At 50.0% G+C, this 24,734-nt stretch overlaps 3 protein-coding genes and 1 long non-coding RNA gene across 10 annotated transcripts; 3 read left to right on the top strand and 1 right to left on the bottom strand.

Annotated features, from left to right (window-relative positions):
- The first annotated feature begins 263 nt into the window (after positions 1-263).
- bcl6b (BCL6B transcription repressor) lies at positions 264-4,409 on the top strand. Of its 2 annotated transcripts, none has more exons than XM_040181418.2 (12): positions 264-526; positions 665-742; positions 826-1,043; positions 1,320-1,559; positions 1,778-1,912; positions 2,062-2,251; positions 2,341-2,540; positions 2,639-2,745; positions 2,858-2,992; positions 3,077-3,207; positions 3,348-3,485; positions 3,600-4,409. In XM_040181418.2, the coding sequence occupies exons 3-12, from the start codon at positions 832-834 to the stop codon at positions 3,738-3,740; spliced, it is 1,629 nt and encodes a 542-aa protein (XP_040037352.2). In that variant the 5' UTR covers positions 264-526; positions 665-742; positions 826-831; the 3' UTR covers positions 3,741-4,409. The 2 variants fall into 2 exon arrangements, with proteins under 2 accessions (XP_040037352.2, XP_077963308.1); XM_078107182.1 differs by having other exon boundaries at positions 2,059-2,251.
- Positions 4,410-5,321: 912 nt separating this feature from the next.
- slc16a13 (solute carrier family 16 member 13) lies at positions 5,322-9,073 on the top strand. 5 transcript variants are annotated; one of them, XM_078107186.1, is made up of 6 exons: positions 5,322-5,407; positions 6,255-6,535; positions 6,789-6,932; positions 7,058-7,320; positions 7,437-7,968; positions 8,308-9,073. In XM_078107186.1, the coding sequence occupies exons 2-6, from the start codon at positions 6,292-6,294 to the stop codon at positions 8,562-8,564; spliced, it is 1,440 nt and encodes a 479-aa protein (XP_077963312.1). In that variant the 5' UTR covers positions 5,322-5,407; positions 6,255-6,291; the 3' UTR covers positions 8,565-9,073. The 5 variants fall into 5 exon arrangements, with proteins under 5 accessions (XP_077963312.1, XP_040037353.2, XP_077963310.1 ...); XM_040181421.2 differs by lacking the exon at positions 5,322-5,407 and adding an exon at positions 5,676-5,953 and having other exon boundaries at positions 6,258-6,535; XM_040181419.2 differs by having other exon boundaries at positions 5,326-5,407; positions 6,258-6,535; positions 7,058-7,968.
- A 160-nt stretch (positions 9,074-9,233) lies between these two features.
- On the bottom strand, positions 9,234-24,031 carry acap1 (ArfGAP with coiled-coil, ankyrin repeat and PH domains 1). 2 transcript variants are annotated; one of them, XR_013468432.1, is made up of 23 exons: positions 22,422-24,031; positions 19,978-20,035; positions 18,570-18,689; positions 18,337-18,390; positions 18,126-18,184; positions 17,581-17,764; positions 17,111-17,155; positions 16,914-17,009; positions 15,430-15,504; positions 15,188-15,300; positions 15,003-15,054; positions 14,786-14,886; positions 14,541-14,652; positions 14,158-14,375; positions 14,008-14,077; positions 13,780-13,874; positions 12,796-12,989; positions 12,519-12,563; positions 12,269-12,444; positions 12,019-12,128; positions 11,273-11,383; positions 10,022-11,183; positions 9,234-9,719 (listed from the first exon to the last, which is right to left on the bottom strand). XR_013468432.1 is itself a non-coding variant. In XM_078107180.1 (23 exons), the coding sequence occupies exons 1-23, from the start codon at positions 22,472-22,474 to the stop codon at positions 9,622-9,624; spliced, it is 2,301 nt and encodes a 766-aa protein (XP_077963306.1). In that variant the 5' UTR covers positions 22,475-24,031; the 3' UTR covers positions 9,234-9,621. The 2 variants fall into 2 exon arrangements, 1 of the variants encoding a protein (XP_077963306.1); XM_078107180.1 differs by having other exon boundaries at positions 11,122-11,183.
- On the top strand, positions 21,481-23,986 carry LOC120822072 (uncharacterized). Its single transcript, XR_005712618.2, has 2 exons — positions 21,481-21,873; positions 22,408-23,986. It is a non-coding gene; the product is annotated as an uncharacterized LOC120822072 (long non-coding RNA).
- Positions 24,032-24,734: the final 703 nt, after the last annotated feature.

Genomic DNA, 24,734 nt, shown 5'->3' with positions numbered 1-24,734 from the left:
TAAGTGGGGAGGAAAGCGTTGGTGTGTTGGGGGGGGGGGATTACCCCTGGATGGCCAGGCACGTACACCACCGCTCCCCAACGGTGCTTCTGTTTATTTTCTTAACGTGGCAAAAAAAAACACGCTACGCTTTCCTGCCATTACTTCGCTTGGGGCTACGGGGGTTTAGAAAAACTAATAGGCCACTAAAAATACGTGGGGTCCTGGGGAGGTTGGGAAGGGGAGGGAGGGGGGGGGGTGAGCTGCCGGGCTTTTTTTCCTGCGTGGCTTCCAGCGGGACGCGTGGGCCATTGAGGAAAGAGGAAACATGCAGCCCTGGTTGAACGGGGGCTTCCTGCACAACGTTATAAAAGAGCTGCCTCCCTTCAGCCTCCCCCCACAGCGCCGCTCAGAGCCAGCGGAGACGGAGGGTCGGTCCCAGCTCGGCCTCTTCCATTGTAGACTGGACACTGAGCCCGGGGAAAGAGGAGGGGGGGGGGTTTGACGTCGACGCGGCGCACGTCAGTTCTCGTCCCTGCTGGTCGGGGTGAGTTGGGAAACTGTCGCTCGGGATTTTGATTAAGACATATTTGTAATCGCAACGCCTTTGATGTCTCCAATAATGTGAATACTAAAGCTCAAGTATTCCTATTACATAGTGGATGTTTCTTTTTTCCTCGTGCAGGTACGAGTAGGGAGCTGGTCTCACCTAATACATGTGTCTGGGACACTCCAGTCTGTTTATTTCATCAGTTACGCATCGGTAGGTCATTTCTAATAATCTCTAATAATACAAAAAAAATGATGGATTCAAATGATGACCGTTGGTCGGTTGCTTCGCCACAGATACACATGAGCACGATGGCGGGACTGAGGGTCAAAGGTGCGCAGGAGATGAGGTCTCCTGCCCCGGCGGAGGGCTACGTGAAGGAGTTCATGCGTCACTCCGACGACGTGCTGCTGAACCTGAACGAGCTGCGGCACCGCAACATCCTGACTGACACCACCCTGGTCGTCGGCACTGTACATCTGCGGGCGCACTGTGCTGTGCTCGTGGCCTGCAGGTCGGCGCAAGCAGCAAAAAAATAGTCCCTCTTCGGAGGTTCTCACAATCTGTGCATGTTATTTTTTCTCTTCTTCATTGACTCGTAACTTTTGACCTCCAAACTTTGCCTTCCCTTCATCCTTTTCCTGCTTTTCCGCTCGCGGCACCCTGCAGTCTTCTTCTTCCCAACCCTTTCCACCCTTTCTCCACTTCAAAGCAACGCCGCAGGTAATCGAAATAACAAACAACAAATGCACACTAAATGATTCTGTCCCCCCCCTCTCCACCCTCTCAGCGGATTCTTCTATACGCTGTACACGCGCCGGGTTCTGCTTCAGGGACGCGGGGAGCAGCTCATGACCGTGTCCCTCCCCAACACCTTGGACCCGTCCAGCATCTCCCTGCTGCTGGACTTCATGTACACCTCGCGCCTCCCGCTCACACCGAGCACCGTCCCCGGGGTGCTCACCGCCGCGACCTACCTGCAGATGGACCACGTGGTCGACACCTGCCGGGATTTCCTGCAGCTGCACTGGTGAGGGGCAATCATGAATTAAGATCAGGCCACTAGTTAAAAGGGTGATCAGTGGGTGAATTGGTGACTCTAAATCGTCCGTAGGTGTGTGAATGTGAGTTTTCCTGTGGATCAGAGGGCACACCGTCTCTCGCTCGATATTAGCTGGGACCCCCCCTCCTCTAAGTATAAGCAGTGCGGAAGGCAACTGACCAGGGGAATCTGGGGGTTTTTTTCAGCAAGGAGAAAATAAGTGCAAGGCATCCTCAACTGGAGCTGGACTCCAGGGTGTCTGTAGCCTCTGTGGCCCTCAATGGAGGGGACCTGCCCAATCCAGGACCCCAGGGTTTACTCCCAACAGCAGTGGCAACAAGGTAGGCAAAGTTAGTGTGTCAATGAAAACTGATTGAGTGCCCTGTTGTGTGTGGTCTGCGCCTTTTTGTTGGGTTGCTGCGCTTTGTGGCCCTTTTGTCTGTCGACGGGGTTAGCTCATCACGGCACTTCCTTGTTGTTTCTCCAGCAGGGTCCCTGCGGACGTCAGGGGCTTTCTCACGCCAGGGGCTTTCCCAACCAGCCGGCCCGGGTCCAAAGAGCTGAAAGAGCCCGAGGTGCCCCTCGTTGGCAGCCCGACCGCGTCCCCGGACAGCCCCGCCCGCTCCAGCTGCCAGCCAAACTCTCCGGCACAATCCAACACCTGCAACAAAAACCTAGTGGTGGGTTGAAAGGAGGTGGCGGCGGTGGTCCATGATACCACAGGGTTTTTTTTTTCAAGTAATTGATTGGATTTGGTTTATTTCCCCAGAGTGATCCCAAAGCAGCGCCGGACCCAAAGGCCTGCAATTGGAAGAAATACAAGTACATCGTCCTCAACCCTCTCTGCGCCGCCACCGCAGTGAAGGAAGAGGAGATGGAGGAGGCTCAAAGCCCCACATCGCCCGGTTTGGGCTCAACGCCCAAAGCAACGGAGGCGTGGTCTGGAGAAGTGCCTGGTCAGATTGATAGGTGAGTTCTTCAGAATCAAGATGATGGGATGCGGAAGGGGGGGGGGGGGGGGGGGGGATAAAGCAGCATTCATACAACAATGAACCGTTCTTCATCAGACAGGGGCAGGCCTCCTGCTACGAGGGTTCTGGCCGAGCCCCTCCCCTCGGGCCACCCTCCTCCGCGGGTCACCCAACCCTGCCTCACGCTCACAGCCAGGGGACAGGTAGAAGCCAAACCGCTTTCGCAACGCGGGCGTTTGACCTTGAAGCACGTTACGCCTACAATGTGTCTGTTTTCAAAAAATGTTCACGTATGCATTGCGCCGACCTCCTCAGTCTCACCGTGCGCCGTTTGCCCAAACCTGCGCCCCACCGATCCGGAAGCTGCCCAACGCGCAGTCAAGCACGAGAACTGCTATGTGCCCTACTGTTACTCTGGCAACGTTCAAGGAACCAAAAGCGTTTGCTCGGGTGAGGCCCTTAACGTACATCTCTCCCGTTCTCTTCCTTTATTTGAAACCAACCGCCTCACACCGACCTTTTTGCCCCCGGCAGGCGAGAAGCCGTACCGCTGCAATGTGTGCGGCGCCCAGTTCAACCGGCCGGCCAACCTGAAGACTCACTCTCGCATCCACTCGGGAGAGAAACCCTACCGCTGCGACACCTGCGGCTCGCGATTCGTCCAGGTGAGGGTCGGCTTGTGGAGGGGAAGTGCACGAAACGGGTGTGGCAGATCAGAGAGCACAGTTTCCACCTGTAGGTTTGCCTAAAGTAGGTGGGTCCGGTTTGAAGGAGACACTAATTACATGTACGTCACTGCCGCTAGGTTGCCCATCTGAGGGCCCACGTTCTGATCCACACGGGGGAGAAACCGTACCCCTGCCACACCTGCGGCACCCGCTTCCGCCACCTGCAGACCCTGAAGAGCCACCTGCGCATTCACACCGGAGAGAAGCCGTACACCGTGAGTCACCTATTCGATGTTTTTTTATTTTTTTTATTAAGAAACGTCACAGCTTGTGGACGGATACGCCGCGGCGGTTTCATCTGCTGACCTCTTGCTTTCGTCCCCCCTCAGTGTGAGAAGTGTGACCTACACTTCCGCCACAAGAGCCAGCTGCGTCTTCACCTGCGCCAAAAGCACGGGGCCGTCACCAACACCAAGGTCCGCTACAAGGTCCTGACCGAGCCCTACCAGACCGTTCTGCAGGCCTGCTGAAGGGGCGTCTTCATCAGAATGATGTCTGAATCGTAACGGGTCAGAAAATGTTCGGTGAATTATTTTAAATTAGAGAATTGATTCCGTTTGGAGAGAGAGTTTTTGGATGAGCTTCATCATCGATCAACATCTTTCAAAATGTTTTTGAGATGGAGATTGTTGAAAAGTGTTTTTGAAGGTTTGTGAAGGGACGGAAGGAAGGGAAGAAGACGTGGAAAGAGATGTTGGGATGAGTGCACGCAGGGTTTTGAGAAATGTGAATGTTTGAGTATGAAAGAAGGATAAAGCAGGTTTCCTGAAGGAAAAGGTTAAAAGGTAAAATGTGGGAGTTTTCTGAAGATAAATTCAATTGAAAACATGTGTTTTAAGGCTGGAAATATTCTTCTAAAATGTGTATATTTAACTTTTATACTTCACCTTGAGGCCTGGGGCCTGCGAACAAAGTATGCAGTGATGTCTGCCTTCATAGTCCGAGCAGGCAAAGGACTTAGTCTTCGCGCACTGATTGTAGTCAGTATAGAAGTTAAATAAGTTAAATTTAAATTAAGAAGACTGTATGCAATTAGATGAGTATTAGTAATATTACAGTTGTGTGTGTATGTGTGGGTTTATTTGCTGGACAAAGATGGTTTTGTACAATCTAAATTAAATCATTGTATAGGAATTGGAGTTTTGGTGTCCGGTGTCTCATTTAATATCTGCAATTAGCATTTTGGGAATATTGTGTATGATCTATAAACAAACGGTGAAACTCTAAAAAGATGGCTCACAAAGTGCATATTTTCTGCACTGTCCTCCTGCAGCCTCTCTCTTCCCTGGACTTCCTTCCTCTGGTTAACGCACTCCGTTCTGCCCATGAATCACGGCCTTCTGTCCAGTCACATTTGTCCCGCCATTTTTTTTCTTCCCCTTTTGGTTGCTTTTGTGGAAACAATGAAGCCTGGGGCACCTGTTTCCTCCAGGTTCCTAACAACGGGCGCTCGTACCACTCACCAGCCGACAGCAGCACACGCGTGTGTGTGTGTAATGTGAATAGGGTGAGGGGGGGGGCAGCCTCCCGCTGAACTCTCCCTCCCTCTGCCATCCCTGCTTCCTGCCCCCCCGATGAGTTGTGGCTAGCTGGGGCTTATTGTCCGCGCTCAGCAGACAAACGTTGGAAGTCTGACGGGACTTTCCAACCATTTTGCCCCCCCCCCCATTTGTGGCCGATAGCATCCTGTCAAGGGGGAGAGAGTTCACTAAAGTCACAAAGTTTATCAGAGGGGGGAAAACCTTTACAATGTATTTTGTAGACTCAAATTCAATAACATTAAAACTAGCACGAATTCCTGTTTTTTCATTCACAATAGCTGATTACTGACTATTAAACATGTTGAAAGGGAAGATAATTTTAACCTGGGGCCTGGGGGTAATATTCGGTGGAAGAGGGAAGGGGGGGGGGAGGGGGTTTAGTGAATTTATTGACGTTAAACTACTTTTAAATGCTTTCATCCATCATGACACAGTTTGTTTTTTAACTTTAACTACAAGTGATTATCGGCTGTAAACAGGCCTGAGATATTATCCCAGCTTTATGCCCGGTGGGCGGACTGCGCATGCGCGCCTTTTACGCTCCGTCCCCGTGTTCCGCTCCGCAGGACCCGGTGCTGCTCCGGACCGACAGGAAGGTGAGACCCGCGAGGACTTATTATTTGAACGTTAACGTCACCGGATGGACGTTGACGTGTATTTTTTGGGGTTGTTCCAGACGTCTCGGAGGTTTTCAGGACGTTTCACTAAACGTCACCGTTACGTCACTCGTAGCAGTGGCGTCGTTTTAGCGCCGCTCGGGTGACGTGAGCGTTGCGTGTGGTGGCAGCGCGCAATACGTTCCAGTAAATTGTTGACTTAAATGTCACCTGATCCGCGTGCGAAACCCTTCACTGAGCTGCAGCGTTCGCTTCACCCTAATCTGGTGTACTTCGTTTGAGTCTACATCACTGCATGGAGATTTAAGAGCGTGCAAATTCTTGTAATTCCTGCAAAGGCGACGTGTTTGGAGAGGATCTGGGTTGTGCGACTTGTTGCTTTGGCCCAACTCCCCGAATTAAGCAGCAGAAGGAGAAAACCCTGCTGACAAACGGCACACTCGTCTTATCTAAATCATTTACCCCAGGTGGACTCGGGTCCGGTTATAGAAGAAGGATCATCGGTGGGAACCAGAGGCACCTGAAGTAATAAATTCTGTAATGAGGCCGTAACGTTTAGACAATGAAGCGCTGTTAATACTTTCGCACATACCACCTGACCCCCCCATGCGTTCATTCCCACCCCCTCTAATCTCCCTCTGGAGGTTGAATATGCAACGTTTCCACGAACCTTTCACCTCACCTCTCACCTACATCTGCTTGTCAGATGAAGGCCGGCTGCTTGACCAACCTGCTAACAGACATTTGGCACAACCGGGGGAATCTATTGGCGCGTGGGGAGTCAATCATTACGGGCATTTCACAACCTTTTATATGTCTTTTGCAGAAGGCGAGAGCGATCACTTCGCACTTTCCTACGGGACATGACCAACGTGGAGCCCAGAGCGGAGGGACGGCGCCCGGAGGAAGAGGAGGATGAGGACGAGACCCCGGAAGGGGGCTGGGGATGGGTGCTGGTCGGCGCCCTGTTCGTCAGCACCAGCCTCGTGTTCGGCCTCATGCGCAGCCTGGGCGTCTTCTTCGTGGAGTTTGTCCAGTACTTCGAGGAGAGCGCCCAGGCCATCTCGTGGATCTCGTCCACGGGCCTGGCGGCACAGCAGTTCTTCAGTGAGTTTTTAACAAAAGAAAAGTGCCGGTGATTCATTGAGTGGACGTCCTGAGCTATTTTGGAGATGGTCTGTGGAGAAGAGAGGAGGGGGGGTTTGTAACTCATTAACTCTTTAACAAGCCCAGTGGGTCACTCATTACAAATTCATCCCATATAGCCAACCATTGCTCAAACGGAGCTATAGGTAACTTCCCAAATACGTAACCTCGAGTGTGTCGCAATGGCACTGAACACCGATTGTGTGTTTTGCAGGTCCGCTCGGCGCGGCCCTCTGCAACGCGTACGATGCCCGGGTGGTGGTGATGGCGGGGGGCTGCCTCGCTGGCCTCGGCCTCGTACTCGCCTCGCAGGCCACGTGTCTGGTTCACCTCTACCTCACCATGGGCGTCATCTCCGGTAATCCGAATTCAAGGCGACCTTTTCCCGATGCTTTTTGGGAAGCAGGTTGTCTTTTTTGTTTACGTGGTGAACTGTTGACCTAGAGAGAGTCAAAGTGATCCCTCCTCCTCCTCCCCCCTTAGGTCTGGGCTGGGGGCTGGTCTTCACCCCCATGGTGGCCACGGTCATGGCTCACTTCACCCGCCGACGCACCCTGGTGCTGGGCGTGGGCTTCTCCAGCATCGGCCTGTCCTCCTTCGCTTTCAACCCGCTCTTCCAGCTGCTGGTGGAGACGTACGCCTGGCGGGGGGCCCTCCTGATCCTCGGGGCCCTCAGCCTCAACATCGTGCCCTGCGGGGCCCTCATCCGCCCGCGGCGGCGGCGGCGGCCCGAAGCCGCGGCGAAGGTACTCACGCGCCGCACGACGTGGTTTCGCAGTACATTTCGAGAAATCGCGCCAACAGCGTTGACGCGCGTGCGAAAGTGAAGACGGTGAAGCTCGTCCCTCCCCTCGTCACACAGGCAGATCCACAGCGGGGGCCTCCGCTCGCCGCAGCGCTGCGGCGGGTCGCCTCCTACCTGGAGCTGCCGGTGCTGCTGGAGCGGCCGTACGTCACCTACGCGCTGGCCGTCACGCTCCTCAACGTCGGCTACTTCGTGCCTTACTTCCACCTGGTGGCCCACAGCCGCCAGGCCGGCTTCTCCGAGTACCAGGCCGCCTTCGTCATGTCGGCCGCCGGCGCCTCGGACATTTTGGGCCGCGTGGCGTCGGGCTGGTTCTCGGACCTGGGTCACTTCCGGCCGGTTCACCTGCTGACCCTGTGGACGGCGCTGGCGGGGGCGTTCATCATGCTGCTGCCCGTGAGCTCCCTGTCCGGCTCCTACGCGGCGCTGATGGCGACCGGCCTCTTGTACGGCTTCTGCTCCGGGGCGCTGACCTCGCTGGTGTTCGCGGTGGTGCCGATGATCGTGGGCGTGCCGCGCATGATGGGGGCCCTCGGGCTGCTGCAGCTCATCGAGAGCGGCGCCGGGCTGCTGGGGACGCCTCTGTCGGGTGAGCGTCACGGTCGATGATCAGGGAGGAGGTTTAATCTTTGGAGTGAGATCTGTCACCTTTCAAACGGCGATGTCATGCGTAAACTCACACATTTGTCGCCAGTGACCTTTTTATAGTTTACTAGAAGTGACCTTTTTTTTTTTTTAAAAGCTTGTGTCACAGTAACCCAGAACGAGGTCACTTCTGTTAAATGATTAAATGCCTGATTCTACAAAACGCGTATCCCTTTAGAGCAAAAGCTATTGTTGGTTTTATTGACACTCTTGGATTTTTCTCTTCTATTTCTAATGCAACATTCCTTGACTTTCTTTCTCCCCCCCGTCGCCACATCTCAAGGGTTGCTCAAGGACGTCACGGGCGACTACTTGGCCTCCTTCGTGGTATCGGGCGCTTTCCTCATCCTCGGCTCTTTGACGTTGACCACGCTGCCTCGCTACTTCTCCCGCAAAGAGCCGCCGGCGCCTCCTCACGGGCTCCATCACAAAGATCAGGGTTTGCACCCGGAGGCCGAGCGGATGCACGGCTCGCCTTCCGACGCCGATCGCAGGGGAGTCGGGGAAGGATCCGGTAATCCGAAAGAGTGTGTAGCTTAAAGCGGCGGGAGAGCCCCGTTGACGCCCCTTCAGGGCAGCGATGGCGCCGACCTGAACGCGCCGCCGGGGTTGAGACCTCACACATTCAGAGCCAAAGACGAAAGGAACTCGCTATGAAAAACTGACACTTTGTTTGTGCATCTCCAAGTAACTTTCAAGTACATCCTGCACATGACAAGATTACTTGTAAGGAAGCCTCTCTGCAGCGCTGAGCCTCAGGTAATGAAACTGGACTCGTCACTAGCGAATGTGTTTAATGACAGCGCAACGCCGAGAGCGAATGAGTACCAGCAGTCTTCCGCCTCAGGACTTTGGCCATCAGTCCATGTATTATGTCAAGAACACACAAGACTGCCCACAAGCCTTTCCTGCATAAGCACTTTGCACTTTTTGTAAAACAAACTGTGTTCGTAGGGGAGATATTTAGCTTTAAGTGCAGGTTTGCAGGACAGCGAACAAAGGATGACTGGGTAAAAAAATAAATGCAAAAGACGTGTGAATTAAGTCAATTTCTGCTCGCAACTCGTTTTATGTTCATATGAGATTGAAGACAATGTGTCACAATGTGTCTTCACGGAATGTCTTTAAGCGCAACTTTTTGCCTGTGATAAAACGATGGCGCCCTCTGCTGGTGACGTGTCCTCAGGTCAGCAAACACACTGCATCCACTGGAGTTAAAGCCACGAGCCTTTTTGTTTATTTGATGGTGATACAAAATCTTAAGTACCTCACAGTTTAAAATAACACTGTATCAAAGTCCCTAACGTAAAGTTTTGTATACATTACAATTCGACAGTCAACTTAATCCCTGCAACAAATATGTCCTTTTCCAAACAACACTGCAGTTTATAAAAAATAAAATAAAATCCTAAACAGATTCACCACAGGAAGGAATCTGCTGCACATTAAGGCACCTCCTGCTGCTCTCAAAGCTGCTGCAGCGTTCACACAAAGAAGCTTTCATCCCCTCCGAGGTCAACAACAGCTGCGCTATGACCACACGCGTGTGTGTGTGTGGACACGAGGCGTTGCACGGCGAGGAGGAGGAGGAGGCCGGTTAAGTTTTGGGGTCTGCACTGCGGCGTTTCAGCTTCTCCGGGTTGTTTGAGGCCATGTGCGAAAAGTCCCTGAAGATGTCGTGGTACGTCTCATCGCCTGCGTAAAAAGAAAAAGAAAGACACAAACTTTAAAATGACACGTTATGTTGAGTATTAAGAGCTGTAAATTCTTTAAAATGCTCGGACGGAGCCGCGGTTGAATTATAACATCAAAAGGTGCATCATTGCTTTTTGGGGGGTTCGGAGAACTCTCTGCTGCAGAGGCTGTAATTCACCAACTATTCCCTGAACACATTTAAGAGCCGTAAGCACTGGGGGGGGGGGGGGGGGGGAAGAGGCCAAAAGAGGCATGCAGATGAACACATGAACACACATCCGGGGCATGCACGTGCACTTTACCTCGTACTGCGCAGTAGGTGGCACACTGCGCAAAGCAGGTGAGACCAGCTGGACATCTCAGCGGGCGGAGGGCAAAAGGCGCGTGAGTGCACACAACAAAGACACACAGTGATGAAGCACGTCAGATACTGACCAGCAGTTTTTTTGTTTTGTTTTGTTTTTTCAAGCAGACAAAAGCGTCAGTTTTCCATTCGTTCATGAGTGAAACCGGGATTGTGTACAGTTTGCACGAGAACTTAAAAAAAAAGTTTTAAACAGCCAATTTTTAAAAAAAGGAGACAACCGTGAAAGAATGGACTTTGCAGCTTGAAAAGCAGTCGAATGACAAAATGCAGACAAAACCAAACGGTCGAGAGCTGCGACATTGACCTCTCGAAATATATACAAAAAGCGTCACGTGTATAACAAAGTGCGTCACTATTCACGGAATAGCAGGAGGAAAAGCGTCCTTTAGGACCAAAACCAGACCTTGAATTTAGCTTACGAGACTGACGAACACGACACCACCAGTAGAGACAAAACCAATAAAAACAATCTGATAAAGTCAGAACACTGTACAGAATCTATTGATTAAAAAAAGATCCCAAATATACATTAAAAATACATTAAAAATAGGCTTTATATAAGTATATATAGTAGTATATATATATATATATATATATATCTCATCTACATATACACACATATATATACATACACATACATATGTATATATATATATGTGTATATACAACTGTTCCATAGCATTGGTAACCCACATGCAGCCCTGTGCATTGACTCACTATTCAGAGATTGTGTGGGTAAAGTGCAGGATGATGTGTGTTTTTAGCTCAAAGTGCAGCGTGAACTTTAGTTTCACGCCGTTCTCACTTTGGACCTCCAGACTCTGCCTTTATACTCTCGTACCCCGCTGGCTGGTACTTTTTACTTTTTAGCTTACAACCCCACCCCCGCCCCCCAAAAAACAGCTTAATCATTCTGGCCCCCCAGAGCCCATCCACTTATGTGGTTCTTTAGAGCCTGGAGGCCCTTCCTGGTGTGGGCCCGCCCTCCTCCTGTCCCAGTCAGTAGACCCCCAGACCCCTGACCCCCCGATTGACCTGATTGGCCAAACGCTCCGTCCATCTCCCGCATCTCCTTGTTCATTTTGGCGATCCGCAGCCTGAAAAAAATAAATTAAAAGGGGAAGAGGGGTTGGTGAGAGAAGCTGCTGCACTTCAACCCGTTAATAATATCGTTTGTTTCACTCACAAAGTGACAATGTCAGCGTTGGCCGTGTCCACGGCGATGGTGATGGGGTCCTTCTGGTTCTTGTCTTTGGCGTTGTAGTCCGCGCCTCGCTTCAAGAAGAGGCAAACCAGCCTGCAAAAAGGGAAGCACGTGTGCATGTTTCAGCCTTAAATAGTTGGAACAACGCGACGAGGGCGTGTTGTTGCTTCGTCACGTACACATTGGTTGTCCCCTTGCGGTTCTCGAGGAAGAGGAACCACAGACAGTGAGTGCAAAGAGTGGACTCTTACTTCCTCATCCTGTTCCTGAATGAAGTACCTGTGGCCCTTTCTATTGCAACTATATGGTTGAAAGTTATCTTTCTAACTTTATTCTTGAATGTATTTTAAAGAGGAAAACTTTCTTAAAACAAAATTTAAATAATGACCAATCCTGCTCCGAGCTCCAGTCCGAACCAGCAGGCCCAATCAAGCATCCGAACAACAGCGCCGACAAAAGGATTTCAACTAAATTTGGCTCACGCGACACAGAAATGTCTTCGCTCCGTTGATGGATCTGGGCGCTGTGCCGGAAAACCTTTAATAGCTTTTTTTTTTTTTTTTCACTCTCACTTCTTCTCTGTGTCAGAGTTCATTCTTGTCCGCATCATTTGATTTGTATTTGATGTTTGTTTGTCTGATGTGGTGAATTTATGTTCCTATAAAACATTCCCCACACATTTTTTTTACGTGGGGGGGGCAATTTTCTTCTAAGTTAATTGAACCTACCCGGTGTGACCCAGGATGGTGGCGTGGTGAAGCGGCCCCCGCCCGCTGCTGTCGGCCTGGTTGACGTTTGCGCCGTTCTGCAGCAGGAACTCGCAGGCTGCCAGCGCATTCTGCTCAGGAAACAGGAAGCTGCCGTTTGTTCATTCTTTTCTTTTTTTTTAAACACGCCATGAGCCGCTCGCTGCCGTCACGTGGTCCGAGCGCGTAAAGTACTACATGCATGAACCCCCCGCCTCCCTCCTCCGCTCACCGCTGAGACCGCCTGGATCAGCGGCGTGCTGGACTCCTCGGCCGCGTTGACCCAGTTGACGCTGGCTCCGTGGGCCAGAGCGTCGGCCATGACGGGGAAGTTCTGCAGGGCCGCCGAGCGGTACAGCAAGGCCCCCGGGTGAAGTCCGCTCAGGTCCTCTTCTTCCTCGTCCGAATCTGAGGAGATCGGGGGGGTGGGGGAGGGGGGGTTAATGCAGGTCAGACGCATCGGCGTGCAATCTTTATCTCACCTCTGTGTGTGTTGTTCTTCTGGAGAAGGTCACTGGGGTTCAGCCCTGAGGAAACACACACACAGAGAGATATGATTGGTGGTTTGTCAGCACGCACACATCCAGCACAGCGAACCGGGGCCCTTAGCATTATCAACTTTTGCTGGATCACCAATTTTGGGAATTGTTTGTTTGTGTGTTTCTGTTTTGTTGACATCAGCAGGCGCACAAAGAGCAACGAACTACCAGACAACACGCAAGCAACCCCCACCGGCCTGCGGCCCCCCGGGGTGCTTACCCGTGAGCCGAGGCAGAGTGGCTCGGCCGGGCTTGGGCTTGAGGGGCGGCCGCTGTGCGGGCCGGTCCTGCGGGTCGGCTCGGTTCCTCCTGCCGCTGGAGCGCCTCACCAGGGCGGTTCTGCCGGTCTCGGGCAGCTTTTGGATGAACTTCTTTTCGACGTACTTCGATCGTATCCACGACTCCTTGTCTCCTCTGAGGGGAGGAATGGAAACCGAAGGGTGTTCATAGTTGGTCGGCAGTCTTCTCTCTCACAGCAACACAAACAAAGGAGACATGCAGGGCTCCACCGCTCGACATGTTGCTGGTTTTACTCAATCTCACTTTAATTAAGCCATAAATTCGGTTAAAAAGAGATCCGTTTAGTGCCTCCTTTTATGTGCTATTCAGTCAAGTCGGTCTACCAGTGCAACTATCAACTATCGGCTTTGTAAGGACAAACAAAACAGCACCAAAAAAGAAGCAGCAAATAAATGAATAAATCCAATAGCAGAAGCCCAGACGGGACCAAACCGAAAGCTCATGCTGCAGGAAGCATGCAGCCAAACAGCAAGCTCCCAGAGAACCGTTTAGTCACAGCGTTAATCATGTGCGTCAGGTACCTGAGGTACTTCCCGTCTGCGGCGAGACAACAGAGAGGAAAACAGGAAGTCAACAAATAGGTCTAAGGAGTCACTGATATATTTATCCGTAAATCCACCAAGCGATTTGGAGACGCCGTGGCAGCGATGCGGAGAGCCGATCCACGCGCACGTCGTCTTCATCATCATCAATGTACAACGAGGCAGAATCCCACCTCGTGCGATGACTCGGAATTGACAGCAGGAGGAGACGAAGATCGGGTCGAGCTTTGGAGCGGCCCCCATTTGTCCTAACTCCGTGCCTTAGTTTCTAAAAGCCGACTTACTGCTGAAACACGAACCCTCGGGCAAGAACCAGCCGGACGGCCCTGTGAAGGGTAAACGGAGTGTAAACCGGCGTGTACCTGGGACTGGAGGGGTGGGGCTTCTTGATGGTGATCTCGTCGATGCGGGCCTCGTAGATCCTGTTGATTACCGTGTTTCCCAGCTCACACATCAGCTGAATTGGGCGGAGAAACGGTGCGATACTTGATACAGTGCTTGGTGCTTTTTGGTATGGAGTTTAGTTTGTTAAACGGTTGTTAACACAGAAAAGGCAACAATCAGGTTGTGTAGTTGAAAGGTTGGAGTACCTTAATGAGCTCCGGCTCCCAGGAGTCGAGAGTGAGGGAGCGTACTTTGGAGAAATGGACTCCCAGGCTCCTGTTAAGTTGAGTAAACCATTAAAGCCGCGGGTTTGAGTGTGTATAAAAGTGTGTGTGTGTGTGTGTGTGTGTGTGTACCTGTGTATTCCCGAGCAGACGATGCAAAGCGTGATGCCCAGGTTGATGGAGGCCCAGTCGGGACCCGGCTCCCCGCAGTCGCAGCACTGCCTGTTTCCCGGGATTGCCTGGACCTCCTCCAGGGCCTCGCGGGCCTTGTTCTCCTGATCCCCTCCTCCTCCTCCTCCCCCTCCCACTCCTCCAAAATTGTTCGCCGACACCGAGCTGCAGCGCTGCCTCTGACCACCCCGCGCACAAAACACACACAGACAGGGGTGAGGAGACAAACAAAAAAGGCACACGACTACCATTGTATCTCCTCGGGTTAAAGTCCCTCTGAACAAAATACAGGTATTGAAGATAATGAGTGAGTGTGTGTTGTGTGAGTGTGTGCGCGTGCTCACAGGGCTGTGTGTGTCCTCTCTGTGCTCCTGAAAAGCTGAGGCGATGCTGTTCTGGACGGCACTGATCCACGCCTGCTGCTGCCTCTCAGAGTCCGCCTGCAACAAACAACACCTGCACGCGAAAAAAGACATACACAAGATAGATTGAGGCTAATTTAAGCCACCGCCATGGCTTAAATACACGTATGCATGATCGCACACACGAGTTGAGCCCCACAAACACACACACACACATGTGCGCTCACTTGGACGGGGAGACCACTTCAAAGCAGAAGCGTCTTTCGTTTTCGGTGCTGGGCTTCACTGTACAAAGTCGCAAGTCCTCCACCACGACCGTAGGCTGCTCCTGAGAGACACGCAGGCAGCGGAAAGCGTGCAGGTCAGACCACGCGTGTCACAGGAACATTTGGGGTTTCTTGGTCCCGCCTCTTTTAAAAATAGCAACATTTATCTAGAATATACCTTGAATTTCTTCTGGTACACCAGCTGGTTTTTCTGTATCGAAAACCAACGCCTGGGGGGAGAATACGAAATGGTTATAGACGCAAAGATTGAGCCTGTAGAAAGGACGAGTCAAGCGGGGGGGGGGGGGGACACACGGGGAGAAAAGGCCAAAGACGAGTGACGTCTGGCGGGGGATCTTGTACCTGCTCCAGGTCTTGAAGGCGTTGCTGGCTCTCTTGTACAGGTATCCCTCCATGGGGATCCCGTTAGCGGCGTCGGCGTTGAAGTCCATGATTGAGTCGTCATAGGACACATCCTGGAGACATTTAAGAAAAACAAGTCATTTGGTGCCAATTGTGTCGATGGCCTGTATTTGCCTGTGTTTGTTTTTCACTCTGGTTAAAATAATAGAACGTAAAAGCTAAAAGCGTTCATCTAGTTGTACCTTTTTCTTGATGGCCGCGTGTCTCTGCTCCATGTCCCTCTTCTCCCGGGCAGAGTTCAGGACAAACTGGGTGTGCTGTGAAGACAGAAACAGACTCACAGGTCATTCATCGGACACAAATATCGATTTTTAAATGATGCATATGCTTATGTATAATCTGTTTCACATTTATTGATTTGCAGTGTTACTCTGCTGAGTGGAACACGTCGTGGGATCAATGACACATCAGCAGGCTACTTAACACCACTTAAAACTCTCACCGACCACATATCCTGTTTGGAAATCTAAATGAATAATACATGTGGGTTTAAATGCATTTGTTGAGGCCAACGTTTTGTGGAATTCCGAGAAGCTGTAAAAATAATGATTTCATTGATTGTGATGTATGTATCTCCATTTATGTCTATAAGTGCCGATTCGGTCTATTCCATGAACTCGGGGAATACTTTGCCTGTTTCCTCTCCAACATGAACAGACCTAAATAGTAGCTCGTCACTCCAGCAGTGTTTGCTCTAAAGGAAAAGAGGATTAGGAACCTGTGCCTACTTATGATCTGTCAAACAGAAGCAGCTTCGCTTCTTGTTTGGTTTGTCCTGCTACATAGTACGACACATTCAGTACGTACAAGATACCAGGATGTGCTTCTGCATCCAGGTGCCACGACTAGATGGTAAAAGATAAAAGGGCCGTTCGTCCGTCACCGGCTGAGTCTCGTTCCTAGAATCTCCTCTAGAAACAGGAAGTGCTGTGGCACAGGTTCCCGTCGGACGGTGAACAAATTCAAATACAAATTGGCTTCTTGTTTTAGATCATTTTCATGTAGTGGAAACACAACAAGGCTGCTCATGAACAGGAACACACACACACACACACACACACACACACACACACAAGCATGTGAAATATTTCCTGTTGTTGCTCCCTTCTTCCTGTCACGGTGAAAGTGTGATGTCATCTTGTGTGACTCCTTAAAATATGCCAAGAACTCATCTGAAACTACTTACACAATCAAAATCGGGGGTGTTGTGCTTAAAAAGCGGCCAAGTGGTTGTTGATATGTCAACATGTTTTAGGCTCACAGTGTGTATCACGAAAACATGTGTGTGTTCCGATCTTGAGCTTATTGTTTCACCTGTCCAGTGGATCTTCTTCGCCGGACATTATGACAGTTTACAGGAGGGAAAGCAAAGGTGTAATTATTAATGTTAATTATAGCTGCATTGCATGTAGCGTTGGCCACAACATTGAGACCTTCCATGTGTTAGCCGTTTCTCCGTGCTCCTGGGTTTATGCTAAGCTAAACTAAGCCCTGCATTCTCAAAGCTCCACAAAATACTTGGATCATTTCTCTTTTCTCGGATCCTTGTAGCCCAGCAGCAGGAGACTCCTTAGTCTCCTTTTCCTGCCGAGCCATTAATCAGTGAGGAAGTTGTTACCCGACGCGATTACGCCGGCAAACCAATCGCGCTTTGACGAGCAATTACCTCCTCATTCAATTTCCGCCGATACTCGTCCAGCTCCGAGAGAGACTGGTGGCCATGTTGGAAGAGCTGAGCCTGGGACTCCATCAGAGACAACATCTGACAGGAGGCGAGAGAACGTAGTTACAAGTCACGTACATTTTTAAGAAGGTGTCTCCGCAAAAGTAACGTCGTGGAATCGAAAATCAGCGTCAACTCACAGCCATCAGAATGTCCGTCTTCTTCTTGGCCTCAATGACGTTAATCTGGAACAAAAGGAAGCGGCGGTTTGAGACAGCGCTGGCGTCTCCAGAACCAGTTGAACTGGGAGGAGAGAGAAGCCCCGACGCGAAGCCTGTTATCATTCACAACAGCCAAAGCCAAACTGTAATTTGACGTGCTGTTTTGTGTCTCATCCAGACTGTTTTTGGTAACCGCGGTGCTCCGGCCGGGTTTTCTTTTGACCCACTGGAACATTTGATCTCTCACGTTTATATTGAAAGGTGAAGTGGACCCTGCATACGTCTGTTATCATGCAAACAGATCAAGCCAAAAAGAAAGACAAACTACCGCCATCCTAAGTTATGACTGTCGTCTACATAAAGACGTAGTTCCTGGTAAAATGTCTTTAGTTTCCTGGAGCCAAACACAAGGTCAACATGCAGGCAGTCCCACGTCGTCCTTTCCTCACCTCCAGGACGTAGTCCATGGCCTCGGACCGAAAGGCCCTGCGTGCGTTGAGCAGAGCGTTGCTGGCCTCCTCCACTTCGTGTTGTTTGCTCCGCGGCGCCTGAGCGTTCCTCACCAGCGCCCCCTCCAGGCATTCGCTGCTGCGCTCAAACTCCTTCCGCACGTCCTTGAAGCGACGCACGTCCCTGGCAGCCGGAGAAGGAAAGAAAAAGAAGGTAAAATCGCGCGAGTACGACGGCCGTTATCTGATAAATAAGTTCCTGACGTTGAAGAAACTGTGGATAACGTGGCCATTGTGTACCAACGCTAGCGCAATTTGGAGATTTGCATGACAGAAAATGTATAAATGGCAAAAAATGTAGCCCAGTGTTGTCACATGCTATGAGACATCCCCTCTAATCTAATCCGTATCCTCCCCGCTAATAAGATCAGACTGCAAGACAGAGGAAGAGGAGAAGGCGAATGAAAGATCATAATCCTTTGACATTTCGTACAAACATGACGGTGTGGCTCTGAAAGGATGAGATGAAAAAGAAGCTCACTGACTCTTTGACAAAGTTCTGCAGCTTCGTCTTGACTGACTTCTGTGTGGTCTCAATCACTTCCTAAAAAAAGGGTAGAGGAGACAGAGACAGATCCGTCACGGCGAGCACAGATAACGGCTAAATATCAAATGTGTCCAAGAGCGTGCTGCCGACTTGTCTGACCACTTTCTACAGCTGATGAGAATCGTGACTTGACTGGAGACAGGACTCACCCCCTGAGCGTCCAGGATGATTGACAGCTTTTTGGAAAATTTGTCCAAACACTCCTGCAGGATAGACATTTTAGATTAGATTCTTTCACAATCGTCATGAATTTGCTTTGCTTTGCTAAACAAAAACGAACGTGTAACATCCGGAATTTTGCAGTTCTACCGTGCATGTGTACTTGAAAGTAAAAAGAAAGTTGTGCAAATGGGGCATGAGTGTAAAACTGTGCTACTTTCACCTCCATGGTCTTGTCCCCTGAGCAGTGCTGTCCCAGATCCCGGAGGCCACTCACGAAGCTCTTGCTGGTGTGGCAGTAGACTCTGCCGGCCTCCAGCATGGCCTGGCATTGTTTCACAAGCTGGGTGACACAATGATGCAACGCCGCGGTCAAATCCATCCCGAATACTCAGGCGAGACTCGGCAGGGGACTAACGGGCCGTCATACTCGGTGGGAATAATTAAACGTCATTGTTTACATAGTGCGTGGACACATTAAAGACATGAAACAGTCAGATTTGGAGGTTGTCTGAGTGGAGTTGCACGCTGAATACGACTTTCAGCTTCTGCTGAATACCGTTCATTAACTTAATTACAGATTACAGAATGAAACCAAGACTAGCGGTAACGTTACATTCAATATTACATTTAGAACAGTAGGGCTTTTCAAGGTAATACCACACGCATCTCATCACTTCCTTTGAGGTTGTTAGCCAACAGCCTACTTGCACACCCAGCAGACGCAGAGCACCATTAGTATTCATTAGGAGTCATGTTTCAGGCCTCCTTACGTACATGCGTCCGATATCCACTCTCCTCTTTATTAACTCCAGAGGGAAAGGCCTCTTTAGCTGCTAAATGCTCTATTAGTCGCTAGCTGTCGATAGCTGCTAACAAGGCTAGCCAGCTAGTTGTAACATTCCGTTAAGAGTGAACGACCATGAAGGGCGAGAGTGTAATTTAGAGTGATGTCGCTGAAATGATAACTATGTAACAACTTAACACGACAAAAATGTGTCCTCCTGGAAGCGAAACACAACCTAATAAATGTTCAGCCACACAAGTGAATATGCCTGATTAAAAAGGACTGTGTTACATGAGGGAGGTGACTCTGCGCTTTTAAAAGAGGAATTCACTCAGAGCTTGTGGCTAAAGTTAGCAAATGCTAGCAAACTCCAGAGAGCTGTTGCCGTGTAATTGACATTTCTGGGAGAATTTGTGGACTTTTGTGTGGGTTTTGTCCAAAACTAAGATCTTTCCATGCTTTTTAAATGAACATCAATGAACAGAAACACCACATGTGACCGCTCGATCAGATGAATGGATTTCAAAACCGTAGCATGTAAATGCAAACGTGGAATTCGGGTTAAGTGTATCAAAGCAGAAGCAACTATAGGTGTTGAAAGACAACATGATGGGGAAGCAGCACCTGCACCTACTTCCTGCTCACTCAGGTGAAAAATACCTCAACTACCGCTGCCCACCTCTCACTTCACCGCCTCTTCACACGAGGAGCACGTGTCCTGCAGCAATGTGTGAGTCTGTTTTGTGTGTGTGTGTGTGCCGAAGGGAACATTTATGAAAGTAGAGCATTGACTCACTAAGCTTCATCACACAAGTGTGCGTGGGGGTGGGTGAACGTATCTCACCTTTTCTAATCGTGTCTCGAGTTCACTCACATCGCTCTGGACCAGTTCGATATCAGCTCTGAAACAGAGACACAAAGTACACAACGTCACGCACAATACCTCAAGAGTCAAAGGTTTCAATATATTTACTCACAGTAACACGTGGGCCCCTTTAATTCCATTTCATGGGTTTTACATTAATTATCGATCAATACGTTCGAAATATAAGGAAAAAAATAATCAATGGCGTAAACGAACAAATAGTTAGAATCCTCTTCAGTGTTCGCCCTCAACTATAAGACTAAAGTGAATGAATGAAAAGTATTTGAATTGAAATTGTCATGATTTCACGTCTTTACATCAGTTTAACTCCATTATTTATATCTGTCAAAATGATTCAGCTAAAAGTTCTGTGAGTTGGAACATTAGATCATGCGGCTGTTGTGCATAAGCCTGCAGAATGGGCCCTCCTGCAAAATATTCAGACTCGGGCAACGGATTAAAGGTGTTAAATTTCGCTTTTGAGCGTAAGAGTCGGCCTTCTCAAATATCCCTCGCACAGAGAAACGCCTCTGAAGTGCAATGCTCGTTTGGCGGCTTTTGGTGCAACAGTCAGTATCTCTCTCTCTCTGCCTCTCGTCTCTTCACAAACCAAACCATGTGGTTTCCGCTGCCTTCCACCAACAGTACAGAGAGACATACAGGGGGTGGAGGGGGGGGGAGACTGAGTGGAAAGAGAAGACGGGGCCTGGACACACAGTAACTGTTTGTGTTTCTCTTTGTTGGAGGTTTGAATCAAAGTCTGAGGTCAGCTTGAAGGGGGGAAGATTTGAAGAAAAGAGATTCCTCCATTTAAAGAAGGAGCAGATCGTTCTTGGTTCTCCTTCTGAATTAAGTGTCACTGTCACAAACCAAGTGCAGACAGAACAAATGCGGAGTTTCCGCCGTTGTTCTCCCCGCAAAAAAACCCCAACACTTCCTGCCTCCCCTGTTGATCACCTCTGCGCATCTCGCCTCACTTCCTGTTGCCCTCCCACCTCTCCGTTGCCCGGCAACAAGAGGCAGCACACTCGAGCTGTCAGTTGAGGCCTTTTCCCTAAACCAGCTCTTCCTCGGGCCTCCCGTCAGACTCTCTCCGCTCATCAGTTTTGATCGACGATGTGTGCGCGGGGAGATAACTCAACTTTCCTCCTCCCTCCCTCCCTCCTCTCTCCCCTACCGGTTCCTTCCCCTGCTCTCGGCCTGACACGAGGCCTCACCGCTGCAGCTGCCAGGGCTCAAACTTTCCACCGCCGAGCCGAAGCCGCGTAAAACCTCAACGCGGGCAACAGGGAGGCCCGAGACTCCCCGGGGGGGTTGAGAGATGTCAACTCAGCTGGAAGGGACGACACCAGCCGCCGTGACTCAGGCCGGACGCCAGCTAAGATCAGGGCGCACCCAAAAAAATGCTGCCTGACTCTCTTTCTCTCTCTGCTTGCAAAACCAAAATTAGCTACACTTCCCTTTTGGTTACACCAGATGCTGACACGGTGTTGAAAGAGGATTGATAGGTAAGAGCCACGTTGACTTTAGAGGCTTTAAAGTGGGGGTTAAAAAGCAGGTTTGAGTGTGCAGCAGAGATGGATGATGATGATGAACCTGAATGGATCCGTCTCCACTAATGATGTCGGGTGAAGATAGGAAGCCTACGTCGGCTTCCTGTGTTTCAACGAAGCGGAGCTGCAACCTCTCACCTCAGATCAGTTGTTTTTTCAGCCCCGCGGGCCTGCGTGTGGTCTGCTTCCTTTTTATTAACACGCCAACACTCGCCGCGACGTGGCTCAGACCCAGAGAGTCTGCTGATTGTGAGCATCGGAAGTTCAAAGCTGGTTTATCAACACACACGGAATGACGTTTGAAGGGCCACTGACATTGAGGGTATTGCACTACGACCTTCAATAAGGAACAAAACTCAAGTAATTATTGCTTCTATATATATATATATATATATATATATATATATATAACCAACCAAGGGGCGGCACGGTGGCGTGGTGGTTAGCACTGTTGCCTCACAGCAAGAAGGTCCTGGGTTCGATTCCGCCCAGTGGCCTTTCTGTGTGGAGTCTGCATGTTCTCCCCGTGTCTGCGTGGGTTCTCTCCGGGTTCTCCGGCTTCCTCCCACAGTCCAAAGACATGCTCTGGGGATCAGGTTAATTGGTGACTCTAAATTGCCCGTAGGTGTGTGGATGTGAGTGTGAATGGTTGTGTGTCTCTGTGTTGCCCTGCGATTGGCTGGCGACCAGTCCAGGATGTACCCTGTCTATCGCCCGAAGTTGGCTGGGATGGACTCCAGCCCCCCCCGCGACCCTGTGTGCAGGATAAGCGGTTTGACAATGGATGGATGGATATATAACCAATGGGACCTATCCATCTTGTCTCCTTTTTCTTTATTTTCTTTCCACACCACAGGTGGAATTTCTTACCTGAAGCGCGGAGAGTCTTTCAAACACTCCTCAAAGTCCAGCTTGACTGTCATCTCCTCAGTTCAGATCGCACAACAGCAAAAAGAAGAACCCCCCCCCCCCCCACTTCCCCTGGATGTATTTCTTTCTTTTTTTGGTTCGTTTCTTCGGATCCTCCAGCAAAAAACACCAGCAGATGCTAACTCTCCAGGTTTAGGGCTCCACTCCGAGCAGATCGACTCATTCTTTAGGTGTCATTTGTATTCCTCCCGCAGATCGTCCTGTTTGGTTTGACTCTCTCGCTCGCTCTCCCTCTCTCTCCCTCGCTCGCTCGCTCTCTCTCTCTCTCTCTCTCTCTCTCTCATCGCACTATTTCCGGGTTTATTACTCATGGCAAACCGTGGTTTCTGAAGTAGGAAAACTTCTCAGAATGAGAGGTTAGAGTAAAAGGTCGCTAATACAAATTATAGGCTGAATCTTTTTTAGGCGAAATCATATCAAAATGCGGAGTTTAATGACATGATATCTGAGTTTGCATGTGAAAAAAAGGCCCTCCCTCTTGCCGTTTGTGCGTTCAACTTTCGTTCAGTCTGAATGAACCGAGTGCTTGAGGAGACACTGGGTGTTCTCGTCTGGCAACTTTTTGCTTCTCTGTTTTTTTCGTGTCGGCCGAGGTGTGGAGAAGGCTGCTGTTGAAAAGTCCCTAATAAAAGTTAACATAATGAGTCAAACGTTCGAAATGTTTGCAATTATTACATGCAAAGTCAAGCTGCGACGTACTAAATTATACTAAATAAGATAAGGGAAACGTCCACAAAGAGGTGCTGTGTCAAGTAACACTGGCCTGGTATCGATAATTCGTTTTATTCTGACACCAAGAGCCTCCCACGGTTCCCAGGGACCAAGCAACAGTGTGTTGGGCAATATGAAATAAGCCGCACGTTGTCATCCCCTGCAGCCAGACACCCTGAGGCCTGCGGTCGCCTGCTTAGAGGCGGAGGGTAATTAAAGCGGATCAGGTGGACTGTCTGCGCTGCAATGCATCTCATCGATCAATCTATCCGCCTGTCTGTCTGCTTCCACCTCATCAGTCCGTACCTCGCTGTCTATTCGTCCTGTCCGTCGGTCTGTCTGTATCTTAGTATGTGCTCCACCCCTCCCCCTGGTGGCCGTTAACAGTCACCGCACCTCGCGCGAAAACCTGCCTAACCACTTAAATTCATTTTGCAGGTCATCTTTTTTTCTCTCTCTCGGAGGATCACGGAGCCGTGATGCCTTCAATGGCCCCTGTCAGCGAGAAGGAATCTCAGATGTGACGTCACGGCGAAAGGGCGTAGTAAAGTCTGTTGCGTTGCTACATTGCTTCATCAAAATAAACAGTCGGGGGGTGTTCTCTGTGGACAAAGAGATTTGCAATAACCTGTTGTTAAAAGCATGCCATTCCCCAAAGATCCGTGGGAATGTAACCGATAAAGCGCGCACGTGTGTGTAGATTGTAAATCTGTTTATGGGATGTACTGTGAGGAATGTGTATCACGATGTATACGGCATATAAAATATAGCCATCAGAAATGTTAGGCCATGCATTTGCTTTCTGTCCTAGCAGTTTTTATAAGCTCCCTGGATTAATGTGTCTCCTTCCCACGACGCACTGGAGCGTCGGGAGCGCAGCGCTGCGCCAAAAAAAGGGAAAACGGGGGCGGGGGGGGCGTTTGCGCATGTGGCGCACGCCGCAGAGCGCAGCAGCATCGCACCCTCGGGACAGACAGTCGGCTCTAGAAGGGTATTAAGGCGGTGGTCGTACGGCGTCAAACTTGGCCGCGCGACAGCGCCTTGTTTGTCTTTGGCAGGAGATTCCCCCGTGCGTCCGTCACACTGTCAAACAGAAAAGAATTTCTGCTATTACCGTTTTTCTTTCAAAATAAAAGCCTGAGTCTGGGATTAAAAATGTGGAGCTTGTTTGAGAACGATGCATGCTTACCTGGAGAAACCCAACGTCCCTTATCTCCCACACGTAACTTTTAACGTATGGACTTGATCCACGACAAGGGTGCTAAAAGACATGGAAAAGTAAATATCAACTTAATAACACCTGTAGCACTGTCAAAAAGTAAGGGTCTCACCTGTCGCCAACTTGTATCCCTTTGATAAAACATAAAACACGTAAGTAATCTGTAATATAAATTAAAAAAGAATGCAAAATCTACTTTAGATTCTGGAAATGGTGTTTTATAGGTAAAAGCGCTAAACTTAAACCACAATGCACAGACAAACCAAGGCCCTCGGGGCCCTTGAGGTTCTATTGTTTGTAAAGGCTAAAACACCTGGATTGGG

This window comes from Gasterosteus aculeatus, chromosome 7, assembly GCF_964276395.1.
Source record: "Gasterosteus aculeatus chromosome 7, fGasAcu3.hap1.1, whole genome shotgun sequence".
NCBI classification, from domain to species: Eukaryota; Metazoa; Chordata; class Actinopteri; order Perciformes; family Gasterosteidae; genus Gasterosteus; species Gasterosteus aculeatus.
This window is presented reverse-complemented; position numbering and strand designations above follow the sequence as displayed.